We start from the raw sequence: 22,486 nt of genomic DNA on the forward strand, positions 1-22,486 counted from the left end.
AATCTCCATAAACAAACAGGAGCTTCATGAAATGGGTTTCCATGGCTGAGCAGCCGCACACAAGCCTAAGATCATGCACAATGCCAAGCGTTGACTGGAGTGTTGTAAAGCTCGCTGCCATTGGACTATGAAGAAGTGGAATCATGTTCTCTGGAGTGATGAATCACGCTTCACCAACTGGCAGTCTGACAGACAAATTTAGTTTTAACGGATGCCCAGAGAACGCTACCTGCCCGAATGCATAGTGCCAACTGTAAAGTTTGGTGGAGGAGGAATAATGGTCTGGGGTTGTTTTTCATGGTTCAGGCCGCTTAGTTCCAGTGAAGGGAAATCTTAACTCTACAGCATACAATGACATTCCAGACAATTCTGTGCTTCCAACTTTGTGGCAATAGTTTGGGGAAGGCCCTTTCCTGTTTCAGTATGACAATGCCCCCGTGCACAAAGCGAGGTCCATACAGACATTTTTTGTCAATCGGCCTACATCAGTACCCGACCTCACTAATTGAAGCAAGTACCCGCAGCAATGTTCCAACATCTAGTGGAAAGCCTTCCCAGAGGAATGGAGGCTGTTATATCAGCAAAGTAGGGAACAACTCCATATTAATGCCTATGATTCAGGAATGAGATGTTCGACGAGCAGGTGTCCACATACTTTTGGTCATGTAGTGTAGATGTACAATGTGCCGTTGACAACATTAGGCCTACTAAGAGCACACAGTTACACTTAAGTGAAACGATTAGAACCATGTTAGTAATACAGCAGAATTAACAGTTTAATCTAATATCCAGTCTGACACAGTCATATAGGGAATGGGATTTTATGCCAGGCCTTACATTATTATTATTCTCATGTGAGCTCACTCTCACTCTTCACACACAGACTAGAGGAGTCGAGGTTAACACTTTAAAGTCTCCATCTATCAGTGGGCTCTGACAGGTGTCTGACAGGTGTCTGACAGGTGTCTGACAGGTGTCTGACAGGTGTCTGACAGGTGTCTGACAGGTGTCTGACAGGTGTCTGACAGGTGTCTGACAGGTGTCTGACAGGTGTCTGACAGGTGTCTGACAGGTGTCTGACAGGTGTCTGAGAGCCCAGAACACTCTTTCTGTGTTTCATAATACTTCATCACCCAGAATCCCTCCGGTTTTAAACTGTTTCAACCATACCTCTCTCGCTCTGTTGCTCTCACTCTGTTGCTCTCGCTCTGCTGCTCTGTTGCTCTGTTGCTCTGTTGCTCTGTTGTTCTCGCTCTGTTGTTCTCGCTCTGTTGCTCTGTTGCTCTCGCTCTGTTGCTCTCGCTCTGTTGCTCTCGCTCTGTTGCTCTGTTGCTCTCACTCTGTTGCTCTGTTGCTCTCACTCTGTTGCTCTGTTGCTCTTGCTCTGTTGCTCTCGCTCTGTTGCTCTGTTGCTCTCACTCTGTTGCTCTCGCTCTGTTGCTCTGTTGCTCTCGCTCTGTTGCTCTGTTGCTCTGTTGCTCTGTTGTTCTCGCTCTGTTGCTCTGTTGCTCTCGCTCTGTTGCTCTGTTGCTCTGTTGCTCTCGCTCTGTTGCTCTGTTGCTCTCGCTCTGTTGCTCTGTTGCTCTCGCTCTGTTGCTCTGTTGCTCTGTTGCTCTCGCTCTGTTGCTCTGTTGCTCTCGCTCTGTTGCTCTGTTGCTCTCACTCTGTTGCTCTCGCTCTGTTGCTCTGTTGCTCTCACTCTGTTGCTCTGTTGCTCTCGCTCTGTTGCTCTGTTGCTCTCGCTCTGTTGCTCTGTTGCTCTCGCTCTGTTGTTCTCACTCTGTTGCTCTCGCTCTGTTGCTCTGTTGCTCTCGCTCTGTTGCTCTGTTGCTCTCGCTCGGTTGCTCTCACTCTGTTGCTCTCACTCTGTTGCTCTCACTCTGTTGCTCTCACTCTGTTGCTCTCACTCTGTTGCTCTGTTGCTCTCGCTCTGTTGCTCTGTTGCTCTCGCTCGGTTGCTCTCGCTCTGTTGCTCTCACTTTGTTGCTCTCGCTCTGTTGCTCTCGCTTACTCGCCCTCTTTCTCTAATATTAATCCTACCTACTGTTTGTAATACAGACGTGTCTCATCCTCTCCTCTGTAGTGTTGGCAGATAACCTGAAGTCCAACCCAGGCATCAAGTGGCAGTACTTCAGCTCAGAGGAGGGCATCTTCACTGTGTTCCCCGCCCACAAGTTCCACTGCAAGGGCAACTACGAGCACCGCAGCAGGTACAGTACAACTAAATTACTAAAATGTTACACTTCCAGACCAGCAATACAATCACACACATCACCTAAATTAACATTATAATCAACTAGCCCTAAATGTATGTGCAAGAGTGGAGAAATTATTGTTACATAAATCATCAATCAATCAAATGTATTTATAAAGCCCGTCTTACATCAGCTGATATCTCAAAGTGCTGTACAAAAAACCCCACACAGCAAGCAATGCACATGTAGAAGCATGGTGGCTAGGATAAACTCCCTAGAAAGGCCAGAACCTAGGAAGAAACCTAGAGAGGAACCAGGCTATTATAACAGAGATTATAACAGAACATGGCCAAGATGTTCAAATGTTCATAGATGACAGCAGGGTCAAATAATAATAATCACAGTGGTTGTGGAGGGTGCAGCAAGTCAGCGCCTCAGGAGTAAATGTCAGTTGGCTTTTCATAGCCGATCATTTAGAGTATCTCTACCGCTCCTGCTGTCACTAGGGAGTTGAAAACAGCAGGTCTGGGACAGGTAGCACATCCGGTGAACAGGTCAGGGTTCCATAGCCGCAGGCAGAACAGTTGAAACTGGAGCAGCAGCACGGCCAGGTGGACTGGGGACAGCAAGGAGTCATCATGCCAGGTAGTCCTGAGGCATGGTCCTTGGGCTCAGATCCTCCGAGAGAGAATTAGAGAGAGCATACTTAAATTCACACAGGACACCGGATAAGACAGGAGAAGTACTTCAGATATAACAGACTGACCCTAGCCCCCCGACACATAAACTAATGCAGCATAAATACTAGAGGCTGAGAGGGGTCAGGAGACACTGTGGCCCCATCCGATGATACCCCGGACAGGGCCAAACAGGCAAGATATAACCCCATCCACTTTGCCAAAGCACAGCCCCCACACCACTAGAGGGATATCTTCAACCACCAATTTACCATCCTGAGACAAGGCCGAGTATATCCCACAAAGATCTCCACCACGGCACAACCCAAGTAAATCATCACTGACTGCCCATTCCTCAAACATTACGCTTTGTCTGGCCACATCAAGCATATTGTTGTTGTATATCCAAGATGGTCACCTCCTGCTAGGCAAAGAGAAAACAGAAAACAACTTCTTCTATTCCACCTCCTCCCTCTTGGTTGTTTATGTGTGGCACAGTCAGAGAGCATGTAAACATTATTCCTCGTCTCCTCCGAGGTGGTTGAGTTTTCCTCTCCTCTCTGAGACAGACACCCTGACCACACATGCCCCTGTCAGGAATGTGTTCTGGGACCAGTAAACACCACTGGAATCTCTCACCCGCTGTTGTGGTTCCTGTGGCCTAACCTGGTGAGACTTTATCTCTTTCTCTCTGTCTTTCTTTCTCACCCCCCCCCCCCCCCTCCCCTCCCTTAATACTCAAAGTCCTGTTTCTGTCAACCAACCAGCTGGCATTCAGCTTTGAGAATAATGATGTCACCCTGGCTTGCCACTAAGACAAATGGGGACTTTAGGAACACACTTTCCCCGTCTGTGTCCTAGTGGCATGTTACCCACAGACTACAAACCTGGAATATAGCCTAGCTAGATTAATAGGATCCCACTTTGCACAGATAGCAGTAGTAGAATCATTCAGTAGTAGACACTAGAGGGATTTGGGAATAGGAGCTTGACAAAGAGAATGGTGGTGACAGTTGGAAAATCGTTTGTGGCGGTGCCTCCCAAAAGCAACATTATTCCTGGGAAGAGGGTCTTGTGAAAACAGTGTGTGGAGGTCTCAGGGCAGCCGGAGGTAGAGGGGACTGCCCTGGGGACTCATGCCACCATGAAGCAGGGGAGATGGGGTTACCAGCCTGGAGTAGACAATGTCTGTCTGGTGTCAATAAAACACCATTCTAGTTGATGTATGTTTTTGAGTGGGAATGTATTGTTGTGAGTGTATGTTTATGTTAGTGGTGCAACGGATCACAAAACTCCCGGTTCAGATCAGATCACGGTTTAGAGTCACGGATCGCATCATTTTTCGGATCAGCAAAAAAAAAGGGACAGATCAAAATTGTCGATGAATTATCCAAGACATCCAAGACGTCTTGCCTGTGTCCTTGCTCGCAAAGGCCTCCCCGCAAAGCTCTTTCATGGCTGAATTATTTTGTGGAGGAGATACCTCTGAGTCTGCTCCTGTCGACTCTGTGCCTTGACCCTGCAGAAAAAATGACTTGATCGATTCAACAAACAAATTATTTATTTTCATATTTCATAGAACTATAATGGTGGCAGTAACATTTGATAAAAGCCATTATTCCAAACAAAACATGGATGATTCTAATAGCAATAGAGTAGACTAAGATTAGACTGCAGTATATTTATTATTTAAGTAGTTCACTCTTTTTTTTTAAATTTGTTTACCTCTTCAGTGGCCACAGTCTCAGTGGTGAGATCACTGTATGTCCTCCGGTGTAGGGCAGGGTCTAGGTGAGACGGGGACTAGGTGAGACGGGGACTAGGTGAGACGGGGACTAGGTGAGACGGGGACTAGGTGAGACGGGGTCTAGGTGAGACGGGGACTAGGTGAGACGGGGACTAGGTGAGACGGGGACTAGGTGAGACGGGGACTAGGTGAGACGGGGACTAGGTGAGACGGGGACTAGGTGAGACGGGGTCTAGGTGAGACGGGGTCTAGGTGAGACGGGGTCTAGGTGAGAGACGGGGTCTAGGTGAGAGACGGGGTCTAGGTGAGAGACGGGGTCTAGGTGAGAGACGGGGTCTAGGTGAGAGACGGGGTCCTGAACAGACAGGGCCATGGATTGTAGGATCCTTGTTTTCAGAGGTAGGATCCTTGTTTTCAGAGGTAGGATCCTTGTTTTCAGAGGTAGGATCATGGACACAGACAGTGCAGGTTCAGTGCTCAGTAGGGTTGTAACCGGTTTGAGGGGTCTGAGCACCTGGAGGACCTCTGCTGCTTTCACGTCATCAGACAAGGTGACGATGGCTTTATGTTTTCCAGGGTTTGTCTGTTAGTGCAGAGTATACAGCTGCCTGCTGCTCAAGATAGCTCTCCAACATGTCATAAGTGGAGTTCCATCTTGTTGTGACATGGTGTATGAGCTTGTGGGTCGGTAGCTGTAGCATTTCTTGCTTGGTCTTAAGCACATGAGCGGCTGTTGTTCTTCGGTGGAAACAGGAAACTACCTTCCTGATCCTCCCAAGGAGGCGGTCCATCTGGTTCACTGAGATTCCCCTTTGGGATGCTATATTGATCACATGTGCAAAGCAAGCTATCTGTGACCCCAGTCCAGCTTCTATCACTGCATTTACTTGGTTCTTGGCATTATCTGTGGTGGTTGGGATATTGCTATTGGGCCTCTCTAGCTTCCACTCTGCTACTGCTCCCAGCAGTACCTGCACCAGATTTGTGCCTGTGTGACTCTCATAGAGGGGGCGTGTCTGTAGCACCGGAGTTCACATCTCCCACTCCTCTGTGGTGTAGTGAACAGTCACAGTCACGTAGCTTTCTGTTACCCTGGAGGTCCACCCATCTGTGGTGTAGTGAGCAGTCAGTCACGTAGCTTTCCGTTGCCCTGGAGGTCCACCCGTCTGTGGTGTAGTGAGCAGTCAGTCACAGTCACGTAGCTTTCCGTTGCCCTGGAGGTCCACTCCTCTGTGGTGTAGTGAGCAGTCACAGTCACGTAGCTTTCTGTTACCCTGGAGGTCCACCCATCTGTGGTGTAGTGAGCAGTCAAAGTCACGTAGCTTTCTGTTACCCTGGAGGTCCACTCCTCTGTGGTGTAGTGAACAGTCACAGTCACGTAGCTTTCTGTTACCCTGGAGGTCCACCCATCTGTGGTGTAGTGAGCAGTCAGTCACGTAGCTTTCTGTTACCCTGGAGGTCCACCCATCTGTGGTGTAGTGAGCAGTCACAGTCACGTAGCTTTCTGTTACCCTGGAGGTCCACCCATCTGTGGTGTAGTGAGCAGTCACAGTCACGTAGCTTTCTGTTACCCTGGAGGTCCACCCATCTGTGGTGTAGTGAGCAGTCACAGTCACGTAGCTTTCCGATGCCCTGGCGGTCCACTCCTCTGTATAATGGTTAAACTTTGTAATTGATCCGCGGTTCACATGCGTGCCGAACCGTGGGGGTGATCTGTACGGATCACGGAATAACTACGGTACGTTACACCACTAGTTTGTGTGTATGTGTGCTTTGTGTGTATGCCATGTGTGTACAGTAGGGCTGACCCCATTTAGTCGACTGGTCGATAGGCTGTTGGTCGACAGAGATTTCTTTAGTCGAGCAGTAGTAAAAAACAAAAAATATCATGGTTACTTGACACCTGTCTGATTCACGCCTGTCTGAGTGGACTGATCCATTGTGGAGGCCATGGGGATGGCACAGTCCATCAGTCTAAGACATGTGCTACTGAAATTGTATATGGTTATATTATGTAAGAACAATGGTGAAACACTAATACAAAATATATTATTTTATAACAAATGCACTTTCTCCTGCGTTGGATAGAGGTCGCTGTCCGCAGTTCTGAAACACATCAGTGTTCTGTCGAATTGGCTACTTTTCCTAGACCATGTTGCTATGTGCATAATAGCAAAGTTAACCAGCATATTGGTGTTGAGAACAACGAGGCGGAGGCAGCAGCAGAATGAGATGAGAAAACAGCCCTTCTCTTATTGTCTAAGAAAAGTGAGGAGAGGAAACCTCAACTTAATTAGGTCTATATTGAAAAGCCCGTATGTTAAATGTGCCTGGCTTCATACATCAATATATCTCCAGAAATAAGACAGATCCTGCTTCTGCTGCCTGTTTGACTGTTTGTTTATTGGCCTACTGATTCCGTGGGCACAGAGCCTCCCACAACGACATGTCAAGTAAACAATTTCACAAATTCGTCTGTTTTTAATCTTAGCTTTGCTGTAATAAAGGCTTTATACTTTTGTTCTCGTTAGAACAGCCTCTCTGGTATTATTTTACATGTATTTAGTGTTGTTTACACTGTTCAAAATTGTCCAAAAAATAATGTATATTATAATAATAATGCTCCTTTTTTTATCTCCTTATTATTATTATGATCATAACTAATGTCATTATCATTAGTAGGCTTAGTATAGCAGCCTTGTATAACCACCATTGAGCTGTAGGCCTGAAGAGCACATCCTGTCTAGTCTTAATACCGTAACTTACTTAGGCCTATATGCCAATACTTCTACCGGCTACTGTATCAGTCAATCATTCATTCGTTCATGTCATCACACAGCATACCAGTCATTCATGATTTGAAATGCAATCAAGCATTTTACTTTTAAAATAAAGTGAGACTTACCTTAATAATTAGCTTAAACAATAAATGAACCGTTCCATTTTGGAAATTGCATTCACGAACGAATGCGACTGTTTTTAGTCTGCTGTAATAAAGGCTTAACAAAAAAAACTTACAACAGACTCTGGTACGCTTATTTTATTTTGTGTTTACATTGTTATAAACAGTCAGAAGAATTATATGTATCTATACAGCACCTGTTTGGCACACATTTTGGGGAATATTCAACGGTGGAAACTTTCTGTTGGAATATATGGGAATTCACAGAAATAGTTGCTAATTAATATTAATGCCATTTAAATGTAGATTTTTTTTGCAATGGATATATTTACCCTCATATGGAGACAGAAACATAAACCTTTTACCTTATTATAAGTAGACATAATTGCAAATGATTAAATCCTTCCAATTGACATTTTTAAAAACAATTTAGTTACGAATTGAACTTTAAGTAAATGAGTTGACTCTTCACATGGGATGATTTCACTGAACAACAAAAGAAAGGGAATATTAATGATCCATCGCATTTCCCCAAAATATTTTCGACATTCATCTGTAAAATGATAGTCTAGAAACTAAAGCTTTGGTTGTCTTCCTCTCAGGCTTCCATGTCTTCTCCCTGGACCTCCTCAATGTCCACCTCTTGAACATCAGAGGTGGACACCCGCCTCCCGGGTGGCACAGTGGTCTAGGGCACTGCATCGCAGTGCTAGCTGCGCCACCAGAGTCTCTGGGTTCACGCCCAGGCTCTGTCGCAGCCGGCCGCAACCGGGAGGTCCGTGGGGCGACGCACAATTGGCATAGCGTCGTCCGGGTTAGGGAGGGTTTGGCCGGTAGGGATATCCTTGTCTCAGTATGTAAATGTAATAAAATGTATGCACTCTACTGTAAGTCGCTCTGGATAAGAGCGTCTGCTAAATGACTAAAAATGTAAATGTAAATCAGACTCTGAAACCTCATCTTCACTGTCACTTTCCAACCTTTTTGAGGATGGCTCGTTGTCAGGCTCAAAAAGGCTCAAATTGGCCTGGATGGCCACCAATTTTTCAACCCTTGTATTGGTCAGCCTGTTGCGTGCTTTGGTGTGTGTTCCCAAACAAGGACCAGTTGCGCTCTGAGGCGGCTGATGTTGGTGGGATTTGGAGGATGATAGAGGCAACAGGGGAAAGAGCCTCAGATCCACAAAGTCCCTTTAACCAGGTGGCTGATGAGATATGTTGGCACGACTGCCATATTGCATCTCCATCCCAAAGCCCTCACTTGGATGTGTCCTTTGCCAGACTGCCATGCCCTCATCCAGGTCAAGGTGGCGAGACACGGTAGTGATGACACCATAGGCCTTGTTGATCTCTGCATCAGACAGGATGCTCTTGCCAGCATACTTGGGGTCCAACATGCACGCTGCAGCGTATATGGGCTCCAGGCAGACGTCTTCAAGCGTTTTGATGTATTTCAGAACTGCAGTTTCCTCTGCTTGGAGCAACAGTAAAGTGGGCAGGGCAGTACGGGTTTCTTCTCTTACATCTGCAAGCAGAGTCTGAACATCAGACAGGATGGCATTGTCTCCCTCAATCCGTGCAATGGCTACTGCTATAGGTTTCAGGAGTTTCAGGCTGCTTACCACTCTCTCTCAAAATACATCATCCAGAAGGATCCTCTTGATGGGGCTTTCCATATCGGAAGACTGTGATATGGCCATTTCTTGGAGAGACTCCTTCCCCTCCAGGAGTCTGTCAAACATGATGACAACGACACCCCAACTGGTGTTGCTGGGCAGCTTCAATGTGGTGCTCTTATTCTTCTCACTTTGCTTGGTGAGGTAGATTGCTGCTATAACTTGATGACCCTTCACATACCTAACCATTTCCTTGGCTTTCTTGTAGAGTGTATCCATTGTTTTCAGTGCCATGATGTCCTAGAGGAGCAGATTTAATGCATGACCAGCACAGCCAATGGGTGTGATGTGAGGGTAGGACTCCTCCACTTTAGACCAAGCAGCCTTCATGTTCGCAGCATTGTCGGTCACCAGTGCAAATACCTTCTGTGGTCCAAGGTCATTGATGACTGCCTTCAGCTCATCTGCAATGTAGAGACTGGTGTGTCTGTTGTCCCTTGTGTCTGTGCTCTTGTAGAATACTGGTTGAGGAGTGGAGATGATGTAGTTAATTATTCCTTGTCCACGAACATTTGATCACCCGTGATTGCAATACAGTCTGCTTTCTCTATGATTTGCTTAAACTTCACTTGAACTCTGCATCCAGCAAATGGGTAGATAAAGCATGTCTGGTTGGAGGGGTGTATGCTGGGTGAAGAACATTCAGAAATCTCTTCCAAAACACATTGCCTGTGAGCATCAGAGGTGAACCAGTTGCATACACAGCTCGAGCAAGACATTCATCAGCATTTCTCTGACTACGTTCCTCCATTGAGTCAAAAAAACTGCTGAATCCAGGAGGACCGTGAGCTGTTGCTATCGATAAGGTGTCTAATTCATCATGTTCACCTCGAATAGAAGTAGAGGGACTTTTGTCAGAGGTTGCTTGTTGTGAGCGCTGAGGGAACTTCATGCACTTGGCCAGATGATTCTGCATCTTTGTTGCATTCTTCACATATGATATGGCACATTATTTGCAAATGTACACAGCTTTTCCAAGATGGCGAAATCCAAGATGGCGTAGCAGTAAGACGTGTTTGTTTTTGTCCCATGTAAATGTTCAGGTTTTTTATGCTGTATACATTTCAATATATTTCTATCTCTTTTTTTTTTTCCATTCTCGGATTAAATATACCTTCCTGCAACCCGCCTCACCCAATGTGGTATGGATCTGCTATTATTTTTATACCTTATAACTGGAACCTCCATCAGAAGCTAGCCAGCTAATTAGCTACTAGCTATTTTGTCATTGTTAGCCACTGCTAGCTGTCTTTACCTTTAGCTCAGACACAAGCGGCTTTAGCTCGGATAATACCTGCCAGTCTGCACATCGCTATATCAGCCCTGAGCATATCGGACTGCTTTTTTCCCACTATATCACCGGATTCCTGCCGCAAGCTCTGGACCATTACACCGGATCATCGCAGCTAGCTAGCTGCTACCGAGTGGCTATTATGGCTAACGCCCTTGTCCTGAAGCAAGCACCAGTTAACCTCGAGCTAGACTCGAGCTAGGCCCATCTCCTGGCTACCAAACGAAGTACACCAACTACAATACCTCTCTTGCCAATTGGCCTGGACCCTTTGTTGACACGGAGCCCCACCGAACCATCACCACTGATCTGCTGGTCTGCTGACGTAATTTGGCCGATGTGCTCTCAACCAGCCTCTGCGTCATGGATGTCAGTGAAGACCTTTCTGCTAGCCCCAGCCCGCTAGCTTTTCTACGCTCGCCTAGCCTAGTAACGACTACCGAACGGCTCCCTGTTTCATCTATTGCTGCTCATTGGACCCTATGATCACTCGGCTACACAGCTGATGCCTGCTGGACTGGTCATTAGCACGGTACTTTATTTTGTTTATCTGTCGGCCCCAGCCTCGAACTCAGGCCCTGTGTGTAGCTAACTGACCCTCTCTGCCCATTCATCGCCATTTACCCATTGTTGTCTTAGCTCTCCCAATCACCTGTGATTTCTTTATGCCTCTCTCTAATGTCAATATTTATTTATTTGATTTTTTTTATTTCACCTTTATTTAACCAGGTAGGCTAGTTGAGAACAAGTTCTCATTTGCAACTGCGACCTGGCCAAGATAAAGCATAGCAGTGTGAACAGACAACAACACAGAGTTACATATGGAGTAAACAATAAACAAGTCAATAACATAGTAGGGGGAAAAAAAGAAAAAAAAAAGAGAATCTATATACAATGTGTGCAAAAGGCATGAGGAGGTAGGTAATAAATAGGCCATAGGAGCGAATAATTACAATTTAGCAGATTAACCTGTCTAGGATGAGGGTGCCGCTAGCGGCACTCCCCCCCCACCCCCACTGAAAAACCAGTGCCGCGAAATTCAAAAAAAAAATATTTTTTAAATATTTAACTTTCACACATTAAAGTCCAATACAGCTAATGAAAGACACAGATCTTGTGAATCCAGCCAACATGTCCGATTTTTAAAATGTTTTACAGGGAAGACACAATATGTAAAGATGTACATCTATTACCTAAAAACACATTAGCATAATCCACCATCTTTTATTTGTCCACCAACACCAGTAGCTATCACCAATTCGGCTAAACTAAGATATTTATAGCCCCTAACCAAGAAAAAAACTCATCAGATGACAGTCTGATAACATATTTATGGTATGGGATAGGTTTTGTTAGAAAAAAGTGCATATTTCAGGTAGATGGCATAGGTTACAATTGCACCCACCGTCACAAATGGACTAGAAAAACTACATTGAGCAACGTGTTTACCTACTTACTAATCATCAAACATTTCATAAAAATACACAGCATACACTAATCGAAAGACACAGATCCTGTGAATACAGACAATATTTCAGATTTTCTAAGTGTCTTACAGCGAAAACACAATAAATCGTTATATTAGCATAGCACATAGCACATAGCAGCCCAGCATTGATTCTAGCCAAAGTGAGCGATAATGTCAACATCGCCAAAATATATTAATTTTTTCACTAACCTTCTCAGAATTCTTCAGATGACACTCCTGTAACATCATATTACACAATCCATATAGAGTTTGATCGAAAATGTTTATATTTAGCCACCAAAATCATGGTTAGACAATGTGAAATGTAGCCCAGCTGGTGAGAAAATGTCCGTGCGCCACTTAGACAGTGATCTACTCTTATACATAAATACTCATAAACGTGACTAAAAAATATAGGGTGGACAGGGATTGATAGACAATTTAATTCTTAATACAATCGCGGAATTACATTTTTTAAATTATCCTTACTTTTCAATACAGTTTGCGCCAAGCGAAGCTACGTCAAAAAACATGGCGTCCTAAGCCACTAACATTTTTCGACAGAAACACGATTTATCATAATAAAAATGTCCTACTTTGAGCTGTTCTTCCATCAGTATCTTGGGCAAAGGATCCTTTCTTGGGTCCAATCGTCTTTTGGTGGAAAGCTGTCCTCTTGCCATGTGGAAATGCCAACTGCGTTCGGGATGAACTGGAAGCGTGCCCAGCAATTCACAGCGTTTCAGAAATAAATGTCCCAAAATCGCACTAAACGGATATAAATTGCTATAAAACGCTTTAAATTAACTACCTTATGATGTTTTTAACTCCCATAACGAGTAGAAACATGACCCGAGTAATATTACTCCCTCCACTAATGCTTGGAACAGGTGCGGGTCGGTGTCCTCTAGGCGCATGACGCATCTCCAAAAGAGTGACTAGCCTCAGGGTTTTTTAATTTGTAGTGCCTGTGAACGCGCAATCGACCCCATTCAAATCATCATCACGTAAAGGCATCCAGGGGAAGACGTAAGCAGTGTCCGTATACTCATAGCAATAACAGTGCCCTTTTAACTGACTCCAGATCAGGGGCCAAAATTTCTGAAATCTGACTCCATGTCAGGGAAATTGCTGTAGAATGGGCTCTGTTCCACTTAGAGACAAAATTTCAACTCCTATAGAAACTATAGACTGTTTTCTATCCAATAATAATAATAATATGCATATTGTACGATCAAGTATTTTGTGGGAAGCCGTTTCAAAAATTACACGATTAGCATAAATAGTCACAACAGCGCCCCCATCCTCAACAGGTTAACTTCTTGCGGATCAGTGGGACGCTAGTGGGACGCTAGCGTTTCGAAAACCTACGGTGAAATTGCAGAGCGCCAAATTCAAATTAAATTACTATAAATATTACATTTGCTTAAAATCACAAGTTTAATACCTCAAAATAAAGCTTAACATGTTGATAATCCAGCCGCCATGTCAGATTTCAAAAATGCTTTATGGCGAGGACAATGCCCAGCACACAAATGCATAACAAATAATTTTCAACCAGGGAGTTGCGACACGAAAGTCAGAAATAGCGATGTAATATATGCCTTACCTTTGAAGATCTTCTTCTGGTGGCACTCCAAAAGGTCCCAGTTACATTACAAATGGTCCTTTTTGTTAGATAATGTCCTATTTTATATCCATAAAAACTCAGTTTAGCTGGCGCTCTTCAGTCAATAATCCACTCGGTTTCCCTCCTTCAAAATGCATACAAAATTAATCCCAAACGTTACCAATAAACTTATCCAAACAAGTCAATCAACGTTTATAATCAAACCTTAGGTACCCCAATACGCAAATAAACGATACAATTTAAGACAGAGAATCGTTATTGTCTTTACCGGAGAAAAATACCAAAACGCCCTCTCGTTCACGGGCTTGGAAACACTACAATGAAAATGGGAGCCGCCTAGAAAAACTACAATTTCTGGCTAATTTTTCCAAAAACCAGCCTCAAACTCTTTCTAAAGACTGTTGACATCTAGTGGAAGCCCTAGGAACTGCAATTGGGCACGATTTCGCCCTATTATAAAAGTGCCAGCCATTGAAATCAGTGGTAGGATGACATTTTTGGGGGGGGGGGGGGTTTGTCCTCGGGGTTTCGCCTGCCATTTTAGTTGTGTTATACTCAGACGTTATTTTAACAGTTTTATAAACTTTAGAGTAATCTACCAATTGTATGCATATCCTAGCTTCTGGGCCTGAGTAGCAGGCAGTTTACTTTGGGCATGCTTTTCATCCGGACGTCAAAATACCGCCCCCTATCCCAAAGAAGTTAACCTCTTGGAACTATAGGGGGTGCTGTTCCGCATTAGCATATTTGTGTCTCCAAATTAAACTGCCTCGTGCTAAATTCTTGATCGTACAATATGCATATTATTGTTATTATTGGATAGAAAACACCTTCTAGTTTCTATAGAAGTTGAAATTTTGTCTCTGAGTTGTACAGAACAATTTCTACAGCACTTTTCATGACAGGGTTCAGATTTCAATTTTTTTTACCTCTGATCTGGGGTCTGTTTTTAAGGCGACAGTGAATGCTATGAAGAAACCGACACTGCCTACGTCTTCCTCTGGGTGTCTGTACGTCATCACGCTTTCAATGGAATCGATGGGATATTCACAGCCAGTATAAAAGACCAAAATGTATAGAGACCGCCCTTTCTCGTCGTGCGCCTGAAGCGTGAAGGGCATCGGACCTGCCTCGTTCCAAATCGTTTTCTAACCAGCAATATTTCTCCGGTCATGTTTTTACTCGTTTTAGGTGTTAAAAACATCATAATGTAGTTAATTTGAACCGTTTTATAGCAATTTATATCCGTTTAGTGCGATTTTAGAGGAATTTATTTGTTGTGCACTCTGAAACTTTGGACACGTTTTGGGGTGTCGGTCGTTGGTGGTGGACATTTCGAAGGACAGAGGACATCTATCGACCAAAAGACGTTTATAACATAGAAAGGATACATTGCCCAAGAATCTGATGGAAGAACACCTCAAAGTAAGCAATATTTAATATGATAAATCGTGTTTCTGTCGAAATATTTTAAACGCATATTTCGCCATTTTGTTTGGTATAGCTTCACTTGGCGAACCCTGTATTGAAAAGTAAGGATAATTTTAAAAATGTAAATCAGCGGTTGCATTAAGAACTAATTTGTCTTTCGATTCCTGTAAACCCTGTATTTTTTAGTCAAGTATATGATTAGCTATTAATTAAACTAGATCACTCTGAAAGATGGCGACCGACATTTTCAGGCTTGTTTTGCTACTATTTTCATTGTGTAACCACGGTTTTGTATGGCTAAATATGCACCTTTTCGAACAAACTGTATATGTATATTGTAAAATGATGTTACAGGAGTGTCATCGGAAGAATTCTGAGAAGGTTAGTGAAAAAATTAATATCTTTTGGCGATGTTGACTTTTATCGCTCACTTTGGCTAGAATCAATGCTGGGCTGCTATGTGCTATGTGCTATGCTAATATAACGATTTATTGTGTTTTCGCTGTAAGACACTTAGAAAATCTGAAATATTGTCTGTATTCACAGGATCTGTGTCTTTCGATTAGTGTATGCTGTGTATTTTTACGAAATGTTTGATGATTAGTAGTTAGGTAAACACGTTGCTCATTGTAATTATTCTAGTCCATTTGTGACGGTGGGTGCAATTGTAACCTATGGCAGCTACCTGAAATATGCACATTTTTCTAACAAAACCTATCCCATACCATAAATATGTTATCAGACTGTCATCTAATGAGTTTTTTTGTTGGTTAGGGGCTATAAATATCTTAGTTTAGCCGAATTGGTGATGGCTACTGGTGTTGGTGGACAAATAAAAGATGGTGGATTATGCTAATGTGTTTTTAGGTAATAGATGTACATCTTTACATATTGTGTCTTCCCTGTAAAACATTTTAAAAATCGGAAATGGTGGCTTTATTCACAAGATCTGTATCTTTCATCTGGTGTCTTGGACTTGTGATTTAATGATATTTAGATGCTACTATCTACTTGTGAAGCTATGCTAGCTATGCTAAACAGTGTGTGGGGGGTGGGGGGTGCTCCCGGATCCGGGTTTCTGAGGCAGTAGAAGTTAACATCAGAATCCTCCTCCCTAAGTTTTCTTTATTCACTGCTTTAGCACACTCCGCCAACCCTGATGTCCTAGCCGTGTCTGAATCATGGCTTAGTAAGGCCACCAAAAATTCTGTAATTTCCATCCCCAATTACAACATTTTCCGTCAAGATAGAACTGCTGAAGGGGGCGGAGTTGCAATCTACTGTAGAGAGAGCCTGCAGAGTTCTGTCATAATATCCAGGTCTATGCACAAACAGTTCGAGCTTCTACTTATAAAAATCCATCTCCCCAAAAATAAGTCCATCACTGTTGCCGCTTGTTATAGACCCCTGTCAGCTCCCAGCTGTGCCCTGGACACCATATGTGAATTGATTGCCCCCCATCTATCGTCAGATTATGTACTGTTAGGTGACCTAAACTGGGATATGCTTAACTCCCCCTGCTGTCCTACACTCTAAGGTAGATGCCCTCAATCTCACACAAATTATCAAGGAACCTACTAGGTACAACACCAAATCCGTAAACATGTGCACCCTCATAGATATCATCCTGACCAACCTGTCCTCTAAATACACCTCTGCTGTTTTCAACCAGGATCTCAGCGATCACTACCTCATTGCCTGCGTCGGTTATGGGTCCGCGGTTAAACGACCACCCCTCATCACTGTCAAACGCTCCCTAAAACACTTCTGCGAGCAGGCCTTTCTAATCGACCTGGCCCGGGTATCCTGGAAGGATATTGACCTCATCCCGTCAGTAGAGGATGCATGGTTGTTCTTTAAAATTGTTTTTTCCTCACCATCTTAAATAAGCATGCCACTTTCAAAAAATGTAGAACTAAGAACAGATAGCCCTTGGTTGACTCCAGACTTGACTGCCCTTGACCAGCACAAAAACATCCTGTGGCGTACTGCACTAGCATTGAATAGTCCCCACGATATGCAACTTTTCAGGGAAGTCAGGAACCAATATACACAGTCAGTTAGGAAAGCAAAGGCTAGCTTTTTCAAACAGAAATTTGCATCCTGCAGCGCTAATTCCAAAATGTTTTGGGACACTGTAAAGTCCATGGAGAATAAGAGCATCTCCTCCCAGCTGCCCACTGCACTGAGGCTAAGAAACACTGTCACCACCGATTAAATCCACGATAATCGAGAATTTCAATAAGCATTTCTCTACGGCTAGCCATGCTTTCCACCTGGCTACCCCAACCCTGTCCAAGAGCTCGGCACCCCCAAGCCCTCCCCTCCCGCTTCTCCTCCACCCAAGTCCAGACAGCTGATGTTCTGATTAAACTGCAAAATCTGGATCCCTACAAATCAGCTGGGCTAGACAACCTGGACCCTCTCTTCCTAAAATTATCCACCGCCATTGTTGCAACCCCTATTACCAGTCTGTTCAAACTCTCTTTTGAGATTCCTAAGGATTGGAATGTGGCCGCGGTCATCCCCCTCTTCAAAGGGGGAGACACTCTAGACCCAAGCTGCTACAGACCAATATCCATCCTGCCCTGCCTTTCTAAAGTCTTCAAAAGTCAAGTGAACAAACAGATCACCGACCATTTCGAATTCCACCGTACCTTCTCCGCTATGCAATCCGGTTTCCGAGCTGGTCACGGGTGCACCTCAGCCACGCTCAAGGTCCTAAACGATATCATAACCGCCATCGATAAAAGACTGTACTGTGCAGCCGTCCTCATAGACCTGGCCAAGGCTTTCGACTCTGTCAATCACCGTATTCTTATCGGCAGACTCAACAGCCTTGGATTCTCTAATGAATGCCTCGCCTGGTTCATTAACTACTTCTCTGACAGAGTTCAGTGTGTCAAATCGGAGGGCCTGTTGTCCGGACCTCTGTCAGTCTCTATGGGGGTGCCACAGGGTTCAATTCTTGGGCCGACTCTTTTCTCTGTATATATCAATGATGTCGCTCTTGCTGTGGGTGATTCTTTGATCCATCTCTACGCGGACGACACCATTCTGTATACATCTGACCCTTCTTTGGACACTGTGTTAACAAACCTCCAAACGAACTTCAATGCCATACAACACTCCTTCCGTGGCCTCCAACTGTTCTTAAATGCTAGTGAAATGAATGCTCTTCAACCGATCGCTGCCCGCCCGAATAGCATCACTACTCTGGATGGTTCTGACTTAGAATATGTTGACGACTATAAAAACCTAGGTGTCTGGCTAGACTGTAAACTCTCCTTCCAGACTCATATTAAGCATCTCCAATCCAAAATTAAATCTAGAATCGGCTTCCTATTTCGCAACAAAGCCTCCTTCACTCATGCTCCCAAACATACCCTCGTAAAACTAACTATCCTACCGATCCTGGACTTCGGCGATGCCATTTACGAAAAAGCCTCCAAGACTCTACTCAGCAAATTGGAAGCAGTCTATCACAGTACCATCCATTTTCTCACCAAAGCCCCATATACTACCCATCACTGCGACCTGTATGTTCTCGTTGGCTGGTCCTCGCTACATATTCATCGCCAAACCCACTGTCTCCAGGTCATCTATAAGTCTTTGCTAGGTAAAGCTCCACCTTATCTCAGCTCACTGGTCACCATAGCAACACCACCCGTAGCACGCACTCCAGCAGGTATATCTCACTGGTCATCCCCAAAGCCAACACCTACTTTAGCTGCCTTACCTTCCAGTTCTCTGCTGCCAATGAAGAGAATCAATTGCAATCACTGAAGTTGGAGACTCTTACCTCCCTCACTAACTTCAAGCATCAGCTGTCAGAGCAGCTTACTGATCGCTGCACCTGTACCAAGCCCATCTGTAAATATCCCATCCAACCAACTACCTACCTCATTCGATTTTTGTTTTTCTGCTCTTTTGCACACCAGTATTTCTACTTGCACATCCTCATCTGCACATCTATCACTCCAGTGTTAATTTGTAATTACTTTGCCACTATGGCCTATATATTGCCTTACCTCCTTACTTCATTTGCACACATTGTATACAGATTTTTCTATTGTGTTATTGACTGTACGTTTGTTTATTCCATGTGTAACTCTGTGTTGTTTTTGTCGCACTGCTTTGATTTATCTTGGCCAGGTCGCAGTTGTATATGAGAACTTGTTCTCAACTGGCCTACCTGGTTAAATAAAGGTGGAATAAATTTAAAAAAATTAAAAAGTGAAATGTCCATGCTCCATGCTCCACATAGCATTTTCCTTTAAAGATTAGAAAAAATGAGTAAAAAAAAACAAATAAAATTCCATGTACAGATAAATAGTTTAGCAGTTAGATTAAACATCTCCTTATTAAGATAAATGTTTTAAAATGAAACATGTAAGGAAACAGGTGAATTAACACTCCTTTGTTAGCAGGCTCAAGCAAGCTAAAACCCATATGTTAGCAAAAACTAACTAGCATAAATTGTTAACAAGTTAGAAATTATTTAAACACACGTTGCTGTAGGCTACTTTTTACTAGTTAACAAAAAATAATGTATGTCATAAAATATATTCACCCCACCCAGTATTGTAATCAAAACTTACCAGAAAGCATGTAGTCCTTGGCTCAGACAATGTAGTAGTGTGGGCTCAATAGCCTCTCATTAGTGTGCAAGATCTTGAGAATCAGCTGTACATGTGATGGAAGAATGTGCATGCAGAGGGTTGCAATTCCATTGAATTGGGGATAGTTTAACCGAATATGCCAGAAGACCTAGAATTACCTTGTGTGTATCCCACAAAAAAAGAGTTGAGGTTCACTGTTATAAGCAAACTCTTTTTGATGAAATTAAGCAAAATTCTCCAAAATCCCATTCTTAACTTTTCATGGAAAATCTTCTGAAAATTTCGGGAACTTTACCGGAAAGTGTCCGACCCTGTGCAACCCTAGGCACACATAATATGCACGCAGCTCTTACTCCTAACCTTGTTTTTCTTGATCTCAAGTATTTTCCACAACTAGTAACATTTATTCCACACATCTGACTTCCCCTTTACCTCCTCAGCAACGAGTAAACATTCCCCCGGTTAGAGTTTGTCACGTCATCTGCATCCATTTTGCTGTCATATATGTTACGGTGTTCAGAGTTTGTTATAACCACGTTAATCAAATCAAGTCAATTGATGTGATTATGATATGCTATAGGTCAGGCCCTATTCGGACGGGATTTGTTTTCCTGGGGGAGGTCGGGTCATGTAATTATGTGCATGAGAACAAAATACCACATCTATAATTTTAGTCCCGTCCGAATCTGCCATGCAGTGGTGATTTTAACATGTAAATCTTGTTGGGGCTAACCCCCCAAAATGTTTTAGATGCATGCCAGCAAAGCCACCACACAACACTAAACAATACATGAATTAGATTATAACACAAAATGTTAGGGCCTACATAAAGCTGTCACAACAGCAGAGTCCCAACAGCAGTCCCAAAACCTCACCACTGCTCCACCTGGCTAGTCAACCTCATTTACTGCCTTTAAAAAAATCATAGCTGATATGGGTGACTTGCTTAAACAAATGTGTTTTCTACGGACAATTGAGATGTACAAACTATGGCATAACGGGACGACGAGCGTATGAGGCAATCCGTAATTTCGATTAAGACATTAATGAGCGAGCTAGGACACGTAGTCAATATAACTATTTAACTAGTATAACTAGTCAGAACCGTAGGATAAATGAAGGGGGCATATAAGCAGAAAATGAAAGCTCTTACAATATTCAATGTTTACATTGTTCTAAAACAGTCTATAGGCTAGAATTGCACCACCAAGTCAGAACAGTAGGCTAAATTATGAGGGGTAAAAGGGACCAAATGTATCAGGGTGAGGCAGCTTACTACACAACATACACCTAGTATTACTTTCTTAGCTACTGTATACATAAACTTAGCAACAACAAAAAAGTCATCTCACTGTCAACTGTGTTTATTTTCAGCAAACTTAACATGTGTAAATATTTGTATGAACATAACAAGATTCATCAACGGAGACATAAATTGAACAAGTTCCACAGACATGTGACTATCAGAAATGGAGTAATGTGTCCCTGAACAAAGGGGAGGTCAAAATCAAAAGTAATAGTCTGTATCTGGTGTGGCCACCAGCTGCATTAAGTACTGCAGTGCATCTCCTCCTCATGGACTGCACCAGATTTGCCAGTTCTTGCTGTGAGATGTTCCCCTGGAGTTCCGGGACATTTCTGGGGGGAATGGCCCTAGCCCTCACCCTCCGATCCAACAGGTCCCAGACGTTCCCAGACGTTCGCTCAATGGGATTGAGATCCGGGCTCTTCGATGGCCATGGCAGAACACTGACATTCCTGTCTTGCAGGAAATCACGCACAGAATGAGCAGTATGGCTGGTGGCATTGTCATGCTGGAGGGTCATGTCAGGATGAGCCTGCAGGAAGGGTACCACATGAGGGAGGAGGATGTCTTCTCTGTAACGCACAGCGTGGAGATTGCCTGCAATGACAACAAGCTCAGTCCGATGATGCTGTGACACACCGCCCCAGACCATGACGGACCTTCCACCTCCAAATCGATCCCCTTCCAGAGTACAGGCCTCAGTGTAACGCTCATTCCTTCGACAATAAACGCGAATCTGACCATCACCCCTGGTGAGACAGAACCACGACTCATCACAGAAGAGCACTTTTTGCCAGTCCTGTCTGGTCCAGCGACGATGGGTTTGTGCCCATAGACGACGTTGTTGTCGGTGATGTCTGGTGAGGACCTGCCTTACAACAGGCCTACAAGCACTCAGTCCAGCCTCTCTCAGCCTATTGCGGACAGTCTGAGCACTGATGGAGGGATTGTGCGTTCCCGGTGTAACTCTGGCAGTTGTTGCCATCCTGTACCTGTCCCGCAGGTGTGATGTTCGGATGTATCGATCCTGTGCAGGTGTTGTTACACGTGGTCTGCCACTGCGAGGACGATCAGCTGTCCGTCATGTCTTCCTGTGGCGCTGTCTTAGGCGTCTCACAGTACGGACATTGCAATGTATTGCTCTGGCCACATCTATAGTCCTCATGCGTCCTTGCAGCATGCCTAAGGCACGTTCACGCAGATGAGCAGGGACCCTGGGCATCTTTCTTTTGGTGTTTTTCAGAGTCAGTAGAAAGGCCTCTATAGTGTCTTAAGTTTTCTTAACTGTGACCTTAATTGTCTTAACGACCATTCCTCAGGTGCATGTCATTAATTGTTTATGGTTCATTGAACAAGCATGGGAAAAAGTGTTTAAACCCTTTACAATGAAGGTCTGTGAAGTTATTTGGATTTTTACGAATTATCTTTGAAAGGCAGGGTCCTGAAAAAGGGACGTTTATTTTTTTGCTGAGTTTATCTACCTGGCATATTACATCAATTATACAACGGCACACAATACATTGTTGTAATCAACCTTGTTGT

The 22,486-nt window shown here is 43.9% G+C and overlaps 1 protein-coding gene across 2 annotated transcripts in view; it reads left to right on the forward strand.

Moving 5' to 3' along the window:
* cachd1 (cache domain containing 1) overlaps positions 1-22,486 on the forward strand; it is a 146,341-nt gene that overhangs the window by 86,630 nt on the left and 37,225 nt on the right. For both annotated transcript variants that reach the window (XM_055861580.1, XM_055861581.1), the window contains exon 5: positions 2,084-2,210. In XM_055861580.1, coding sequence (XP_055717555.1) covers positions 2,084-2,210 — 127 coding nt within the window. The remainder of the gene's footprint in view (positions 1-2,083; positions 2,211-22,486) is intronic.

The sequence above is a fragment of the Salvelinus fontinalis genome, chromosome 14 (assembly GCF_029448725.1).
Source record: "Salvelinus fontinalis isolate EN_2023a chromosome 14, ASM2944872v1, whole genome shotgun sequence".
Lineage (NCBI taxonomy): Eukaryota > Metazoa > Chordata > Actinopteri > Salmoniformes > Salmonidae > Salvelinus > Salvelinus fontinalis.